General features: G+C 39.5%; 1 protein-coding gene across 1 annotated transcript in view; it reads right to left on the reverse strand.

Moving 5' to 3' along the window:
- Nucleotides 1–2087: 2087 nt before the first annotated feature.
- The window catches only part of ngfra (nerve growth factor receptor a (TNFR superfamily, member 16)), a 60071-nt gene continuing 43511 nt past the window's right edge, over nt 2088–18647 (reverse strand). Inside the window, exons 5-6 of the mRNA XM_057817511.1 lie at nt 12479–12720; nt 2088–2517 (exon numbers count right to left, since the gene is read on the reverse strand). Coding sequence (XP_057673494.1) covers nt 2465–2517; nt 12479–12720 — 295 coding nt within the window. The 3' untranslated portion in view covers nt 2088–2464. The remainder of the gene's footprint in view (nt 2518–12478; nt 12721–18647) is intronic.

Below are 18647 nucleotides of genomic sequence, written 5' to 3' on the forward strand. Positions count from 1 at the left end.
AAATTAATTGTATAGTGAACCTTATCGCACTGCCCATTAACTACTGATTTTCTGCTGAATTTGAATTTGTGTCAGGGAATCGAAGGAAACCATGGTGGGGTGTCAGTTTGGCCTGGGAGCAGTGAATTTTGTGCTTTGTCCCCATGTTTCAGTCTTGTCTGTAAAGCTCACCACGAAATAGGTGTCTAGGAATTTCCGATTTTGCTCATACAAACAAAAACAGAAGAAAATCCAGGAGTTGTAGTTATACACGGGGAACAAACTTCTGCCCAATTTAGTAGAAATCTGCGTAAAAGACGCAACTTTCTAATAAAGCCCACTGTTTTCTATGTGAAAGCTTGTAACAAAAAAAAAATGCAAAAGGGGGGTGTGAAGTTTAATACGAGATGCTAACTTCTCCCCAACCTGTTAAGAGTTAAATCTTTAAGCGTAATTGTCATAAAAAATATTTTGTCATACCAGACAATGCTATACTGTGACTGTTGTAATGGGTTTTACGCTTATTTTGCAGGTAAGTGGCTAATATTTTGTGGAAATTGTCTGCAAAACCATTTTGGGAGGTAAAAGGTACTGCATCAAAACAGACGTCATTGTGATGTTAGCGTAGCATTCTGCTTTTACGTGACGTGTGGACACTTAACTCATTTGCTCCCAAAAACGCATAAATACGTTCTATTTTTAGTTGTTTCAGTGTCCCAAAAACATATTTATACGCCTTTTACGTTTTTTTTTTTTTTTTTTTTTTTTTTTTTGACAAAAGGCATCTATAATAAATATAAAACTCGAAATAATAAAACTGGCCACTGGAGGGCATTAGCGCATTTTGTAAGAACTCATCTCGGGCCAAGAGAGGAAGTGAAGAAAAATAGTAAGGAAACAGAAGTTGGAGACGCAAGAGAATTTGAGAAAAATGTGGAGAACGATCTGAAAAAAAAAAGGCAAACGACACTGGAGGAGTGTTTGGAAAAGAAAATGAAACCATCGTCAAAGAAGGATTAAAAAAAATCTATCTTGATGTGACAGACGGTGACGGCCACAACAGTGTCAGGTTCCACACGCATTCTGCAGAGCTCACGTTGCGTTACTTCTGAGCCCGAGGTTGTAACCAATGTTGATGATGATGAAGATGATTAAAAAAGTGAGACCGATCTTAATCCGGACTCATCAGATTACTGGGAGCCACCTCATTCAACCGGGAGCAGCCGAGAGCCTTCCCTGTTGTTATGTGCGCAAATAGTTCTGCAGTTCAATAGTTATGTGTAAATAAATTACTTTGCGATCAAAAGCTTTATTTGTCTTGTTGTTTATGTTATTTTGTAGAACATAAACATTCAGATGTTTGGGGTGTCACAAAAGCGGAAAAATAGCTGTGTTAAAGACAGTTATGTTTGAAATGTATGCTTTTACAAAAAGCTCAATTTCTCTGTTGTTTCATCAGAAATTGGAAAATTGCTCAAACTAAGCTATTTTCTAATGCTGATTTCTAAGAATGGAAAGAAAGAATGGAAAAAGACATGAATTAACTTTTTTTCTGCTGAAAGAAGAGAGTCTAATCTTTGTTTTGACGGGTTCCATGTTTATATAGCAATAGAATAGAATTTTCTGTGGGCCTTGTAAAATCAGTCAAAATCCAGTAAAACGGCTGGGAGCGAAGGGCCTAGCTCCGGTGAAAATGGCTGGGAGTGAATGAGTTAAGCGTCAATTAAATAATTTTTCTATTTGCAACAAGTCAAGGTCCTTTTTTTTTTACTGAGTAGAAACCTCAAATGACTAAAAGTGGTATCAATCAAAGGTGAGTTTCACAAGAATTTTGCACCAATAACCTATGCGCTATTTCGAAAAGTGAGTCATTGAATGCATTGTGTTCACCTTCACTCAATTTAAAAGCACAGCGCTTCATTCAGGGTCATTGTTGACGTCACAGCATGTCAAGGTATTGTTCGCCCCCAATTTTTTGGGTCAGCAGAAACAAAGCTTGCCGAGTCAGCATTGCTAAAAAATGGACTGGACCCATGCAGAAGGTCTAGGTGAAGGAAGTTTAGCAGAAGTGCCTCAGTCACCACGGGATTGGGATGTTTGTATCGCAAAAAAAAAAAAAAAAATGAAAAAGCGAGTCTGGCGTGAGTCCTAGAATTTCAAGGAAGATGCATTAGAGTGACCTTCCAGGCACCGGTGGGTTTCAAGGCTAATTCTTTGCAAGGTGGGAGAAGAAAAAAAATGTGAGTTAGTCTGAAAAATGAGCTTGTGGAGTTTTCACTAAGATGCACTTTTTGTTTATCTACATAAGTCGATACGCTAAGAGTCCAGGCACGTGGTTCTATGAGACTCTGCATGCAGGGATGAAGAGTCATGAGGAGGTCCATCTACAGTAAGTCTTTGGGACCAATTCCAAGTTTGTGAGCCCCATTTGTTGCTGTCTTGAATTAAAGACCAGCGTTTTAGGTGGCGTTCCAGTTCTTCTTCCTCAGACTTCAGGAGGAGGCATCAGTGGCTCAGAACCGCCGTCTACCCTCACCACTGCAGAGAGGACAAAACAAAATGTCAGATTCATCATATGTCACTGAAGAACTAGTTTCATGTCCCAGAACTCACTGAGTTGCCCTTTTGTGTTCCTCAATTATGTAGTTTTCTCTTCAATTTCCTAATATGACTTTTTGTTAAATCATGAAATTAGCTAGGAAATTAATGTAGGATACAAGAACTCTCTGATCTTTCCTGAAGGGGGCGCTGTGCTTTCTCTCGCTCTTTTTAAATGTGTTCAAGTGGCATCATTAGCCAGACAAGGATGGGAATCCACTGCTCTTTTTCCCCACAAACCTCTTAACCTGCTTTGCCAACAGCGTCAATGCCATGGAAACGCCTGAGGAATGCAAAGGCATTCTTTATCAATGCATGCTTTGCCAAAGAGGAGTCGCAGAAACCTTTTTGTGTGGAGCCTGCTTTTGTCTGCTTAACACATACATTGTCATTCATTCATCCTCACCGCAAACTACACTAGTCTCACTTCAGGTCCCTGTAGGATTACGTGCTAAAAAATTATAATTTGCAGGATTTTGTTTGGATTGTTTTTGTGTCTGAGAATCACGCAGACCATGAAAAAGAGGGGAAATACACATTTGATCGTGTTTCATGGTTTATAACGAGTCATCAGACTTTGTCATGATGCTTACCCAAAAAGCAATGAGGAAAACACGAGTTCCTTAGAATTGAGTGCTGCCAATTCAATGAGCAAACATGGTTGAAATTTTATCATTACGATTGGACAACATCTTCAAGAAGTGTTCAATTTTGTTGGGGATGCTGAAATTTACCCTAAAATTTAAGCTTTCAGATTTTGTTTTTCTGAACTTAGACCTTTTTGTGGATCTAGTCTGATAGACTTGCTAAGCAATCATGAATTATTACACCTAATGTTTTTTTTTTTTTTTTTAAATTGTCAAACTTACCAATATTCAACGCATACACAATTTAAGGTTACCCATCAGTCTAGTGTTCAATGTTAGTATCCATGTGGAAAAAAAAAAGATAAATATGTGTTTAAAGGACTGCTGTTATGTGAACAACGAGCCAGTAATGCTGGCTCCAAACAAAAATGTCTCATGAAATTTTATTGTTAAGTGAAGGGGGCTTCAGGCTTTTGAATGTTGAACTCACTGGCTGCCATTGACAACATTAGACGTCCAATTCAGTTTGACATCGAGGCTGACAGTGACTGAATGATCGTCAATGGCAGCGGAACAGGACATTGACATTGATTTGAGGTCTAAGGGGCAAAACACACAGGAGGTGACATCGCTCGCGTTCAAAACATGTTCTATGGAACGAGCGCGACAAGGCGAAAAACGCTAACCCTCTTGCGGCGAAGCGAAATGCGCGGTTTCGAGCCCGTCAAATTTCGCACTCTTACACGTGCACACACGGACCAGTGACACAATATAAGAAAATAGGAAATGGTTCTATTTCTGTCACTGTCGCCTGGCACTATAACCAATCAGCAACGGATGTTTTGATCGACAAATCAAGCACTGGCCAACCCGGAAACTGAAATCCACATGCCACACTTTGTCAACATGGATATTTATTTTTTTCTCTCGTATTTCTTGTACATTTGCTGTTCTTTACAAGTTTCAATGATTGTATAACATTGCTTGTCACAAAAAAAAAAACTTTATCAACATGGAAGAGAGCCATTTTAGCAGCGTACGCGTGAGATCAGCACATATTTTATGATACCTCTCAAAATGATTTCCAGGATGTAAATAAAAAAGCAGGATTATGGGAAATTGTTGGTGCTCAGAAAAGGGACATTTTGAAATGCCCTCCAAATCCACAGCCAATCAGAGACGAGCGGTGATGCACAGCCAGAGGGTGATGCGTATTGCTATCGATTGCCGCTCCAGTCACATCGCTACCCGTGTGTTTGCTTTCAGCTCAACGCCGATGACCATTTCGCCATCGCTCATCGCCTCACTATCATCAAGCTTCACCCCCATAATCCACTTCGAAGCAATGGTACATGCAGAAGGTTTTACAAATTAGCCTCACCTAATCGCCATTCTCCATAGTATACAGAGGGGCAAGTAAGTATTTAGTCAACCACTAATTGTGCATGTTCTCCCACTTGAAAATATTAGAGAGGCCTGCAATTGTCAACAAGGGTAAACCTCAACCATGAGAAACAGAATGTGGACAAAAACCCAGAAAATAACATTGTTTGATTTGTAAAGAATTTATTTGCAAATCATGGTGGAAATAAGTATTTGGTCAATACCAAAAGTTCATCTCAATACTTTGCTATGTACCCTTTGTTGGCAATAACGGAGGCCAAACATTTTCTGTAACTCTTCACAAGCTTTTCACACACTGCTGCTGGTATTTTGGCTCATTCCTCCATGCAGATCTCCTCTAGAGCAGCGATGTTCTGGGGCTGTTGTTGGGCAACACAGACTTTCAACTCCCTCCACAGATTTTCTATGGGGTTGAGATCTGGAGACTGGCTAGGCCACTCCAGGACCTCGAAATGCTTTTTACGAAGCCACTCCTTTGTTGCCCTGGCTGTGTGTTTGGGATCATTGTCATGCTGAAAGACCCAGCCACGTCTCATCTTCACTGCCCTTGCTGATGGAAGGAGATTTTCACTCAAAATCTCTCGATACATGGCCCAATTAATTCTTTCCATTACACAAATCAGGCGTCCTGGTCCCTTTGCAGAAAAACAGCCCAAAAGCATGATGTTTCCACCCCATGCTTCACAGTGTGTATGGTGTTTTTCGGATGCAATTCAGTATTCTTTCTCCTCCAAACACGAGAACCTGTGTTTCTACCAAAAAGTTCTATTTTGGTATCATCTGACCATAACACTTTCTCCCAGTCCTCTTCTGGATCATCCAAATGCTCTCTAGCGAACCGCAGACAGGCCTGGACGTGTACTTTCTTTAGCAGGGGGACACGTCTGGCAGTGCAGGATTTGAGTCCCTGGCGGCGCATTATGTTACCTATAGTAGCTTTTGTTACTGTGGTCCCAGCTCTCTGTAGGTCATTAACTGGATCCCCCCCATGTGGTTCTGGGATTTTTGCTCACTGTTCTTGTTATCATTTTGAAGCCACGGGGTGAGATCTTGCATGGAGCCCCAGATCGAGGGAGATTATCAGTGGTCTTGTATGTCTTCCATTTTCTAATAATTGCTCCCACAGTTGATTTCTTTACACCACGCGAAGAGTGAAAAGTTACAGAAAACGTTTGGCCTCCGTTATTTCCAACAAAGGGTACATAGACAAAGTATTGAGATGAATTTTTGGTATTGACCAAATACTTATTTTCCACCATGATTTGCAAATAAATTCTTTAAAAATCAAATAATGTGCTTTTCTGGGGGTTTTTTTTCCCTACATTCTGTCTCATGGTTGAGGTTTACCCATGTTGACAATTACAGGCCTCTCTAATTTTTTCAAGTAGGAGAAGAACTTGCACAATTGGTGGTTGACTAAATACTTATTTGCCCCACTGTATATGGTTTCATGTTTGGGATAAGAAAAATCTTTGAGGATTTTGTAGGACACCTGGAAATGGCCAAAATGAGTCTAAGATAGCCACTTTGGGGTTAGACTTTCTGAGGACTTTTGTGGCTGTTTTCATGATTTATTTACCCATCAAATTTCACCTTACTTGACACCGGCTTTAAGGGCTGAATTTTCAAAAATACATTCTGCGTACGATCAAGATAAATGTTTTATATGCCACCTTACACAGTGACTGAGTACAGTATGTAAAAGCCCTCAGCAATGAGATTTATTTGGCCTGAGAATTATAACAGTGACAAAGAAGCAAAGCCATTTCAAGAGTGGGTCTTGGCATTCTGTGAGCAATAACAACAACAATAGTCCGACTGCAGGCAGCACCATCCTGACGATCAATGCAATCCACCTGCAAGCTGCTCAATCAAAGAGAAGCTTTGTAACAGACTATTTAGGTTTTTCCCCAAACCAAAGCTTGCTGGCTGACAATAAAATAGTGGTGCTTTCATGCAAAGAGGAAACAATACACTTGACTATTGTAATTGCAGTGCATAATTAAAGCACTACATCATGTTTGTCTCTCTGGGAACCTCGCCTATTGTAAAAATTACCTAATACTCTTGAGGGAAATTCAATTTCTACTTTGTTAAATAATTTTACAACATTTAGTTTTAAAATGTTAACGTTGTAAGATTTTGTCTTTATTCATCAGCTAGTGGAAAGAAAAAAAGCAGCCTTGTGCCACACAACAAAACTATTACAGTGAGTGAGTCATTCTCTCTGCGTGTGACTGTATGCTCACAGGATACAACATTAGGTACTGTAGATCCGCTTCACTGATTAACAGCCGATGATGAAAGAAAGAATATTTAAAGTTAAGATTCTAAGCTTGTCTTAGTGCTTCGGATTTGGTTTTAAAACAAGTGTTAGTGCTTCAAACACATTTTGGGATTTCAACGTAGGGTCTCGAACCTTGTTAGGATTTCAGATTTTGAATAGAAGGTCAAACGTGTGTTAAAAAGAAGTGTTTCAAGACAGAGTGGGTGTAGTTAGTTTGAACAGTTTGATGAATAAGATACACAATCTAATGGTTATGTCAGATAATGCAATGGTACCTCAAATTTTGCCTGACCTGGCGCGCAGTTTTTTCTGACTACAGACCAAGGGTGTAGGTTTGCTCCCAACATTGGTAGGGACAATATAACAGCATAACTTGCATGTACACTTTTTACATTAGTAAGACCAAACAGATTATTGAGTGGGGATCAGGGCCACATTTTTCCACGAATATGAACCTAATTAATTGATAGGGAAATGATCAAAACAAAATAAATCTGTATTGACATATAATAACTTTTATGTGAATTGGTTCAAGTGATAAAACATTCAGTAACACGTTATGGTGTTATACTTATATAGCGCTTTTCCACCTTTCAAGGCACCATCCACCTACTGGTCATGCAGCACCAGGAGCAATGTGGGATTCAGTGTCTTGCTCAAGGACACTGAGGGACAACTACTCTACCACTGAGCCACGCCTTCACTTTACAATAAGGGTCCCTTAATTAACAGTAGTTAATGCATTTTTAGACAAAACCTAATGTTTAAGTAACATGACAATAATTCATTTAATCCCTTATCTAACATTTATTAATATATTCATTAACATGAGTTAATGCATTAAGTTAATGCATTAGTTAATGCATTATAGCAGTTTCATTTAAAGAGCATACGACAGGAGGAAAAAAAAGTCTTAAATAGCATTATTATGTGAATTAGAATCATATTTTGAGACAATTCGACAATATACAACAATTTAGCAAAGCGCAGATGACGAGAAATTAGTCTTTTAATCTACCGGTTAGCCACGTCTACCATTATAAGGCTCAAGCGTCCCCAACAGGTGGATGATGTCAGCGGGAGACTGGGCTCATCGGTTTTACTATACAGCCCATTGAGGGGGAATTATTCAGAACGAGGAAAACGCGACGAAGACAGTCACAAAATGTCACTGTTTCAGTCTCTCTACTCCAATATTTTTACAGGATATTCTTTTTATCCAAGTATTTTTTCCCAATGGCTAAATAAATGGCTTGAGAAGGACCAGTCAGCCCGTCGAGGGGGAACTATTCACAACGAGGAAAACGCGACGAAGAGATCTGCAAAATGTCATTGTTTCTGTCTCTTTACTTCAATATTTTTACAGGATACTCTTTTTATCCGAGTATTTTCCCCAATTGCTAAATAAATGGCATGGTCATGACAAATAACAGACAAATAATAAAAATGCACTTATTCAGGACGACATGGCAAAATTACTCCATAATGGTCAAAACTGTCGACTTCACCTTTACTGTCGCACCTCCCGAACGATATTTTATGACACCTAAATCGGACATATGTCATTTCCCTTCCCCGGCTTCGGAGAATGTAAACAAACCAAGAGGCGTGACAGCTAGTCGACATGCTAACCCGAACCGAGTGATGTTTCAACATAACTAGCCCGGATTATTTGACATGACGACTGGGTTTTCGATTGTCTTCGCGGATCGGCAAACCGCCCGGCGGAGAGCAATTTACAGCTCATTCCCCGGAGGAGGGCGGCTGCAGTTGTTGTGCAGCTAACATGCAGCTAATGTGCACAGGGAGAGCTTTTTACATGCCTATCAATGATCAAACGTAAGTAGTCTTTTATTTAAAGAAAGTTTGTAGTGTTTACTTTATAATCGCTGTATTCGTATTTGACATAATACAAAACAAGATGTTTACTCACTTCCTCATAAGTCCAATGGTCCCACAGTAGTAGGGCTTGTTTTGGCCAATATCCACGGTAAATGAGAACCTTTTGAGACTCCAAAAAGGCGCACACGCCTCTCCCTCATACAGCAAGATTTTTCTGCAGCCGTTTGGCCAGCGTAATGCAAAAAATAAACGTATTAATCCGAAAAATCAGCTGAATCCTTAGTCCTCATACACAACAGTACGGCTGTATAGTGAAGAGGACTCCTTCTCCCGTACACGTCACAGCGCCCTCCTCCTCAATGCAAGACTGAAGCTGGAATTCACTCATTTTCATGGCGCGGGATTCAAAAAACTAAATAAATATAGCGATCGCTTCCACACACATCCAAGCGGTCCATATCATTCAGGAGCATAAAATATCACGTGTATTATGAAATAAACATGCTTTTTTCTGTCACATGCACTTTAAAGAGGAGTGCAAGAGCAGAAGCTGCTTTTTCAGTCTTGTCTGTGTTTTCCGCCATATATATTAGATTAGTATGGGTAATGGGTGTTCGTGCGCGTCATATTAGATTAGTCGACTAATCGTAAAAATAGTCGGCTGACTAATCCGGAGAAAATTACTTGTTTGGGACAGCCCTGCTGGACCGGAACATATTTCCTCCACACCCTTCTCACCTTTTTAACCCCTGACCCATTTTCATGCCTGTACTGTACATTACAAGGAGTTGAGTTTTGAGGGGTTTTTTTTCTTTAAAATGGAGATGGAGTGTGACATTTTAAGTGTTCCATCAAGTTAATTCCAAATCTGTGGTCCTCTGCATACAATGCCAAAGCTTGTCTTCCCAGCCTGGTGCAGGTCTACAATTTTGTCTTTGGTGTCCTTCGACTGCTCTTTGGTCTTGGCCATAGTGGAGTTTGGAGTGTGACTGACTGAGCTTGTGGACAGGTGTCTTTTATACCGATAATGAGTTAAAACAGGTGCCATTAATACAGGTAACGAGTGGAGCCTCGTTAGACCTCATTAGAAGAAGTTAGACTTCTTTGACAGCCAGAAATCTTGCTTGTTTGTAGGTGACCAAATACTTATTTTCCACTCTAATTTGGAAATAAATTCTTTAAAAATCAAACAATGTGATTTTCTGTTTTTTTTCCACATTCTGTCTCTCATGGTTGAGGTTTACCCATGTTGACAATTACAGGCCTCTTTAATCTTTTCAAGTAGGAGAACTTGCACAATTGGTGATTGACTAAATACTTATTTGCCCCTCTGTACTAGATAACTAAACATAAAAAAAGAGAATTATTTCTTGTCCATCTGAAACAAACACGGCACAGCTTTGTATGATGAAAATCTTAATGCTAACAACACAGCAAAATGACGTAGACGGGCTAACGAAGCATTCATAAGCATCTATTTGTTTATACCAATGCATATTCTTAACTGCACAGCAGAAGTCAAACAGTTACTATAATGATGCACTTTGTATTAATTGTACATATTTTCATAAAGTACAATGCTATAGAGGGCTAATTTCTCAATCAGAAAAATATGTATAGTACATCATTATTGTTGGCGGGCCGGAAACAAATAAATGGGATTTAAATTAATCACAATGGGGAAAGATGGTTTGCAATAGGAGTGTTTCTAGCTTCAAACTAATTAAACTTGTACTGAAAGTCCAGGCACACTGTCTCTGATATTAGTATTAAAGGAGTTTTCTTTAAGATGAGCCATGCTGATCTTCTGGAGTCTCTTCCCTCATTAGCGGGTGAGAGCTCTGACAGGACGCAGGACGCAACCAATCAAGCACTGCTACCAATTGTTAAGCGTTTAGCACCTGTTAATTGGCATAAAGGCCAGTGGAAGCCATTAAAAAAGTCAACTGGTATGCTGGGGAGGCGGATTGTCTCATGACTGGAAAACACATGTGCACAAAGCCTAAATTGGAACAGAGTCAAAAAAACAAAACAAAAAATTCATTCATTATTTTAACCCTTAATTAATTTTATTAAAACCTTTTTTATTAAAACCTTTTCCCCGACATGAGTCACTACAAGTTGATGGGGGTGTGGTAAAAAGGTTGACTGGGGCAGGGGGTCCATAATGGGTGTTCGTGCGCCTCATCTCCTTTAAAAAAAGCACCTCACTTGGCTCTGAGCCTTCACATACATAATGAATGGATTTAAAATTTAAACAAGACACTCAAAGTGCTCAAGCTGACACGTCTCTGTCCTACATTTGACCTGATGCGCACAAAACACACAGTCAGCATTTGCTCTCGCAGCTGTCACTAGTACAAATAAAAACTAGAACAATCAATGCACTTTTGATTGATTGATGGATGGCTGCATTGCATGCTTGGGCTAGTGCAGGGGTGGGCAAACTTTTTGACCTATTGGCCAAAATGGGTTCTAAAATGTGAGAGACCGAGCCAAGAATAGAAGGATGCAGTGTTTGTGTGAACTAATGTAATATAAAATGAAATGAAAACTAATTGGTAGAAAACCTCCCATTCAGTTTCAGTGGGAATAGTGTTATTGATCTCCCTATGTTTGCCAGTGTATTTAAAGTCGAGGAGGATGTTCAGTTATTCTCAGGACAGATTTAAGGTGTTGGACAGTTAATGTGAATCCTTGACTTTGTTTATGTTCTTGACACATTGAGGGCCAAACAAAATCAACATCATTTGCAATGTCTTCGGAAGGTTTGGAAATGTGGCTTTGTTTAATAAAGTGAAAAAGTTAGTATCAGAGATTTGAACGTCCCTCTCTCTCTGATTAGTTCAAATTGCATCCTTGCTGTTTCAGAACAGGACACCAGTTGAAGTTGAGGTCCACTTTTTATTTACTGTAATTTTTCGGACTATAAGCTGTTTTTTTCCCTCATTTTGAATCCTGCGGCTTATAGTCAAGTGCGGCTTATTTGTTGATTCATTTGTGTTCATAGGTAACGCTTGATAGTGGCGTCATAAGACTGTAATAAGACCGTCATGATTATGACTGCATTACTGAATGCTTATGACGGATGTCATTAAGTGTCATCCATCAAATTACGGCACTAACTCCATTAATGGCCATCTTGAATCTTATACATCCATTCAAAAGTGAGATAATTTGCTGGAAGACATTAAATAACATATGTTATAAGCATTCAATAATGCTCAGAGAGTGTCATGTTATAATTATGATTGTCTTATGACAGTTTTATGACACCACTGTCAAATAAAGTGTTACCAAATACTAGCAATTCATGAAACAACTGGAACAGTAACTGAAGAAATAATTAGCACAGAACATCAATTTTGATTGTTATTCACATTTCTAGCACTGCAATGCATGCTAGGAGGAATGTTGGATGACAACAGTGTTGACAGCAGGTGGCAGCAGAGGTTGATTAATGAAAAAATGTTGTTTCCGTGTCAAATTTGGTGGGTTGCGGTTTATAGTCACGTGTGCTTTATAGTCCGAAAATTACCGTATGTTTATTTTAAATATTACTATACATACATATTTTGGACAACATTGGCAGGCCAGATTGAAAAGCTGAAGGGGCAGTTTGTGACCCTCAGGCTTTAGTTCGTCCATCACTTGGTTTGTGGGTATGTCAAAAGAAATTTAATGGGTAATTGGTTGGAGGCGTGTTTCACTTGATTAATATGTTGGGTGACCAGTGAATGAATGGATTAAATGATAGGTAGACAGACAAGTAGTCACTTACCTATCTGTTCCTGTGTGCGTGACTGTGGTGGCTGAGCCTGTACGTCGGCCTGTGCTTGTTGCTGCTGTTGCTGTTCCTGTAGACTTTGACTATCCACTGAGATTCCGCTGTCACTGTGCAGCTTCTCTCCCTCTGGTGTGACCGTCTGGTTGGTTGTCGCAGCTGCTGCTGCTGCTGCTGCCGCCGCCGCAGCAGCAGCACGGTTGTTAGCTGCTTGTTTGTTTTGCTTGCAGCTGTTCCACCTGTGGACAGCAGGGGCAGTCAGTTCTGTTAACACTTTATCAGAGGTGGGTAGTAACACATTACATGTATTCCGTTACATTTACTTAAATAACGTTTTGAGAAAAATGTACTTCTAAGAGTAGTTTTACCAAGGTATACTCTTTACTTTTACTTGAGCAGATTTGTGAGGAAAAATCTTTATTCTTACTCCGCTACTTTGGGCTACACAACAGTCGTTACATTTTTCCTCTTTATTCTAAATATTCGATTTATTATTTTTTTTACCAGCGATGCCAAGAGTAGTGACGTGCCTGGTGTATTACCGGGGTAGCGCTACCGATTTCACCAATTAGACGTCGCAACAATAATCACATCACTTCATTATACCAATTAGACGCAAGCTTACCGTTCTATCATCAAGCCAGCCCGTTCAATCATGTGGTGTCTTTAAAGCACCATAAAAAATAAAGTATTTTTATTAATAAAAAAAATAAAATAAAGTTTTTTTTATAGAGCGCTGCCCCTAAACCTGACTCGAAAGCGCCGATTTTAACCTCTGTCCCAGTTTTTATTTGACCACGGAAAACTGGAGATATGACCCTTTTAATTTCAAAATAGTAATTGAAAGGAAGGAACTCTTCACTATTCAAACTCTGAACAATTTTCTCCACCAGAGGGCAGTCATGCTCTTTGGACAAATAATGCTACATCCGTGAATTTTTTTTTTTGTATTTCTTTGGCTTAATGTGGCTATGTAATGGCTTATTTTACAGTATCATTATAACAATAGTCCATACAGATAACTTTGTGCTCAGAAAAAAAATACCATTGTTTAAAATAATAATAATAATAATCCAACAAAAATATAAGCAGTTACTCAGAATGTTACTCATTACCTGTCACCTTGATCCTCTTCCCACTGCCTTCATCAAAACCTGTCTTCCCTCAATAGCCCTCCTCATCACTACTATCATTCACTCCTCACTCACAGCCGGTACGGTTCCTCCATCTCTCAAAACTGCTTCCATCACACCCATTCTGAAGAAACCCAAACTGGATCCCACCAATTTCAATAACCTCTGCCCCATCTCCAACCTACCTTTCATTTCCAAAATTCTTGAAAAAACCGTTGCATCCCAACTCCATAACCACCTAATTACCAATGACATTTACGAGCAGTTTCAATCTGGTTTCCGCCCCCTCCATAGCACCGAAACAGCCTTACTTAGAATTACATACGACCTCCTCATAGCATCCGACTCTGGTTTATTATCAATTCTTGTCCTCCTCGATCTCAATGTCGCCTTCGACACCATTTCCCACACAATCCTTCTCTACCGACTCTCATCCCTTGATATCACCCACACACCCCTTTCCTGGTTCACTTCCTATCTGTCCGACCGCACACAATTCGTCAAATTCGGCCCCACAAATCCAACTCCCTCCCTGTCTCCGCTGGCGTGCCCCAGGGTTCTGTCCTGGGGCCGCTCCTCTTTATCATTTACATTCTCCCCCTCGGTTCCATCTTCCACAAACACAACATTCACTTCCACTGTTACGCAGATTACACACAGCTCTACATCTCCTCAAAACCAGCCGCCTCCCTCCCATCTTCCTCCCTCACCCTCTGCTTAGATGACATTAACTCTTGGTTCTCCTCTAACTTCTTCCACTCAGCAGCTCAAAATCAGAACTCCTCCTAGTTGGAACCACCGCAACGCTCTCTCATGTCCATAAGTTCTCTATTACCATCAACAATGTACTGATCTCTCCTTCTACTCAGGTTAAGAGTCTGGGTGTCAACCTCGACAGCACGCTCTCCTTCCGGTCACATATCAACAGCATCACCAGATCAGCCTATTTCCACCTTCACAACATTTCTCGTCTCCTCCCTTCTCTCATCCTTCCATACCGCGTCCACCCTGGTCTGTAGTCTAGTAACCTCCCGGCTCGATTATTGCAACTCACTGCTCTTTGGTCTCCCTAACAAGTCCCTCCAGAAACTGCAGCTCCTCCAGAACTCAGCAGCACGCCTCATCACTCGGACCCCCGCAACACACCACATCACCCCCATCCTCAGTCAACTTCACTGGCTTCCCGTCAAACAAAGAATCAATTACAAGATCCTCATCATCCCCTTCAAAACACTCCATGGCCTGGCCCCTCCCTATCTTTACAATCTACTCCGTTTACACAATCCACCCCGTCCACTTTGCTCTTCCACAACCCCCCCCCGCCCTTTCCGTCCCCCGTGTCCACCTTTGGTTCCAGAGCTTTTAGTCAGTGTGCCCCCCAGCTCTGGAACTCCCTACCCCCTGATCTTCGCAGTATATCTACCCTATCACTTTTCAAATCCAGACTGAAAACACACCTGTTCACTATTTCTTACCCACCATAACCCACAGCTCTGTTATATCTTTACTTCTCTTTATTGTGCTTTTAATCTTTTATCCTTTTAATACCTTTTATGATCGTACTGTGATTCCATGTCTCTTGTGAAGCATCTTTGTGTGGTTTGAAGAGCGTGCTAGAAATAACATGTATTATTATTATTATTACTTGAGTATTCTTCTCACCAAATACTTTTTACTTGTGCCTGAGTACATTTTTTGAACGACTACTTTTACTTGAGTAATATTATTTTGAAGTAACGCTACTCTTACTTGAGTAAAATCTACTCACCTCTGCACTTTATTCACTTGATGAACTCTGGCTTGACCCATTAATGTGGATTAAAAGACACTAGCATTGGTTTTGAACTGGAATTTCAAAACTAAACAATTTCAACTCTAAAGCCATCTTTAAATGGTAATAATGAAATTGTGAAGCCTTGGCCCAAGCTTGAAACTATTTTAAAATCAATGGATTCATTTTCAGGAAATATAACAAACATATAGTTAGTTATCTGTAGTGTAACCTATTTTACTGATGAATGTCTACAAAACTCTGAACTGGGACAAACCTGTTTACGAACCAGTTTCCTCGAATTATGTTCACCATGACAACCATTATATTTTCCCTGTGGCCTCATTCTTATAGTACAGGACAATCTGGAGCTGATATGTTAGTATAGTAACTGATGCTGTTTACATATGACGTTAATGTGTTATACTGTGTTTCCTTGAAGCCATTTGTTTTTCTTTGGCTTGTTTACACTGGAAAAAAAACAAACGAGTGTGTGTGAGAGTGGTTATGAGTTAATGTGAGAATTTAAACATTTACTGTGTGCGTGTATGTTCGTTCACATCTGCTTTTCTTTACGAGGGCTCTGTTGTAAAATTAACACACGCAAACATTTGATATCCATTGCTCGTAAATAAGTAGAAAATCCTCATTTCTCTTGAGGGACATGCATCATGGGCTACGTGTGTATGCCTGTAGGTGTGGGGGGGTGTTTGTATGTCCATCTTCCTACACCACCCAGGCCTCATAAAAGTGCCATTTGAGTTTCCCCGTTTATAAAGAGCGTGTGTGCTTGCATGTGTGCTTGTGTGTGTGCTTGTGACCTCCATAATGTATTTTGTGCTGATGGTTTTTGCTGTTTTTGTTCTAAAAAGGTTGGTTGTTTTAGTAGGTCAGAGTCTCAAGCCCAAGGACACATTAGTCACCCTAAAACTCCAATTGTGTCATATTTTATGTTGCACATTTTTTTCTTCTTGTTCTGTGTCCTTGAAACTTTGAAGCCAACCCAATACCAAAATTTGAGTTGAAACCCTTTTTAAAGTCTCCAAAATGTGCTTAAATCCTTAAACTTTACTTTTAATCCTAATTTTTAACCTACCCCTTTTAACACTCCAATCCTTGTACAAAATTTTAATTTTAAACATTAATCCTGTCATCAAACACTAATTTATAAGCCTAACCTTGGTTTGAAAGTATAACCTTAGCTTCAAACCCTAATTTTATACCCAGTCCTTGCTTAAAACCTTAATAGAACTTTGTATCCTTAACTTGAAACTCAACATTTACCTCAATGTCTCTGGGTTGTTTAATAAACTGTTTTAAAATGAAAATCCTGGTTTAGAACCGAAAATTGAAATCCTAATCTACACTTGAAACATTAAATTTGGCTTAAAACACTCTTTTGAAACTAACATGAACTTCGAACTCTAATTTAAACCCCTGAATTTGGTTTGAAACCTTCCTTTCATCCTTACCCCATCTTGAACTACACTTGAAGACTACATATTATTGACCATTATTGACATGACTATTGGAGACAATATTTGTTTATCACGCACGACTACTCATCGGTACTTTAGAAAAAAACCAAATCCAAATGCAAATAAAAGCATAAGTGACGTTTGATTTGTGTGTGGGGGGGCCTGAAATAAAGAAATTTCAAATATCCATCTTGCCGTCTCGACCGTCTCGAAACTGCTAGTCACATGATCAATTTGAAAAATAATTTTGACCCATTATGAAATACTTTGTAGGATTCTTGTTCATTTTATTCATTTTTTGTTGTTTGTGTCAATTGCTTTACAACTTTTATTGAGAACATTTTACCAGCTTTGTCTTTATTTTAAATTCAAATACAGTGGTACCTCTACATAAGAATTTAATTCATTCCAGGACCTTGTTTGTAAGTCGAAATGGTCGTATGTTGAGTGGGATTTTCCCATAAGAATACATTTTAATTCAATTAATTCGTTCCACAGCCCGAAAACCTGCACTAAATCGTCAATAAATACTGCTGGTACGATTACAAATTGCAATTAAACATAGCAAATACAAATCAGAGTAATAATATAATAATAATAATAACAATGGACGGAGGTCGAAGGAGGACTGTCAAGATCGTAGATATATTCCGGCCGTGTTGTCAAGCCAGTTCACTGACGCGCACACCACCCTAATATTTTTCTATAATATCCATCTTAATTTCAAGTGTAAGCATCACGTTTTTCCTTTTTTCACCACCTGCACGAACCAAAAATCTGCCATACGTCAGTCTTGCGGGAAAACAATGAAATTGCAATGCTGTCATAAATTGTCAAATTTTGAGCATGTCGTTATATGTTGAGACAAATGACGAGTCAAATTTTAAGGCGTCTGTAGAAAGGATCGTATGTTGATGCGATCGTATGTCGAGGTATCACTTTATATAGGAAAGTCAATTACATTCAATAAGATTTTTCGACCACTGGGGGGGCACTGCCCCCCCTGCCTCCCTCAATCTCCGCATATGCATAAAAGTCAATTCATATCAATTTATTCCTGAAATCTCAACCAGCACTCAAATAAAAAATATATATTTATATGTGTGAACAACCAATGGCTTTCATTATAACATCTTCTCATTTTTAATGCAAACCTGCTTTAGTCCAAACCTGCTGAAATGCAGGATTCTAAATACTCCAGCCCTCCGTTTTTGCAGTAAAAGCCTTAGCCCTGATTTCAGATTTATAAAAAGACTAATCCGAGCAAAACGACCGGAAGTACCTCGTTCACCATTGCTGAGGTGTGTCACCCGCACCACACAGTCTTACTGTTTACATTGACTGACGCTAGGGTGCTATAGGTGTGCAAACACCCCATTAATGGCGGCCAACCATTAGAGGGCGACAAATCTTTACTCTGATAACTCTAATTTTGTTCTTACTTCAACAGACTGCAAGACAATGCTGCTGCGTGCTGCAAACTACTGAACGGGAGTAGACGTGCAGCCACTGAATTTTTTTATTTCCACCAAATCCCTCATATTAGGATCGATACAGATGGATTTTGAACCTATACGAGAAATCTTAACCCTGATCTAAAACCCTCTTTTAAAATGCTAACCCTGGGTTGAAACCGGTTTTATAACCCTACCCCTAATTTGAAATAACAATCCAGTTTAAACCTATAATCTTTCAAACCTTAGTTTTAAACCTTATCCTCTCTGATGTGTTTTGCTCTTTATTATTGTATAAAAGGTTGTCACTGCTTGTAGGTCAGAGCCTCC

Source organism: Corythoichthys intestinalis, chromosome 16 (assembly GCF_030265065.1).
Source record: "Corythoichthys intestinalis isolate RoL2023-P3 chromosome 16, ASM3026506v1, whole genome shotgun sequence".
Classification (NCBI taxonomy): Eukaryota; Metazoa; Chordata; class Actinopteri; order Syngnathiformes; family Syngnathidae; genus Corythoichthys; species Corythoichthys intestinalis.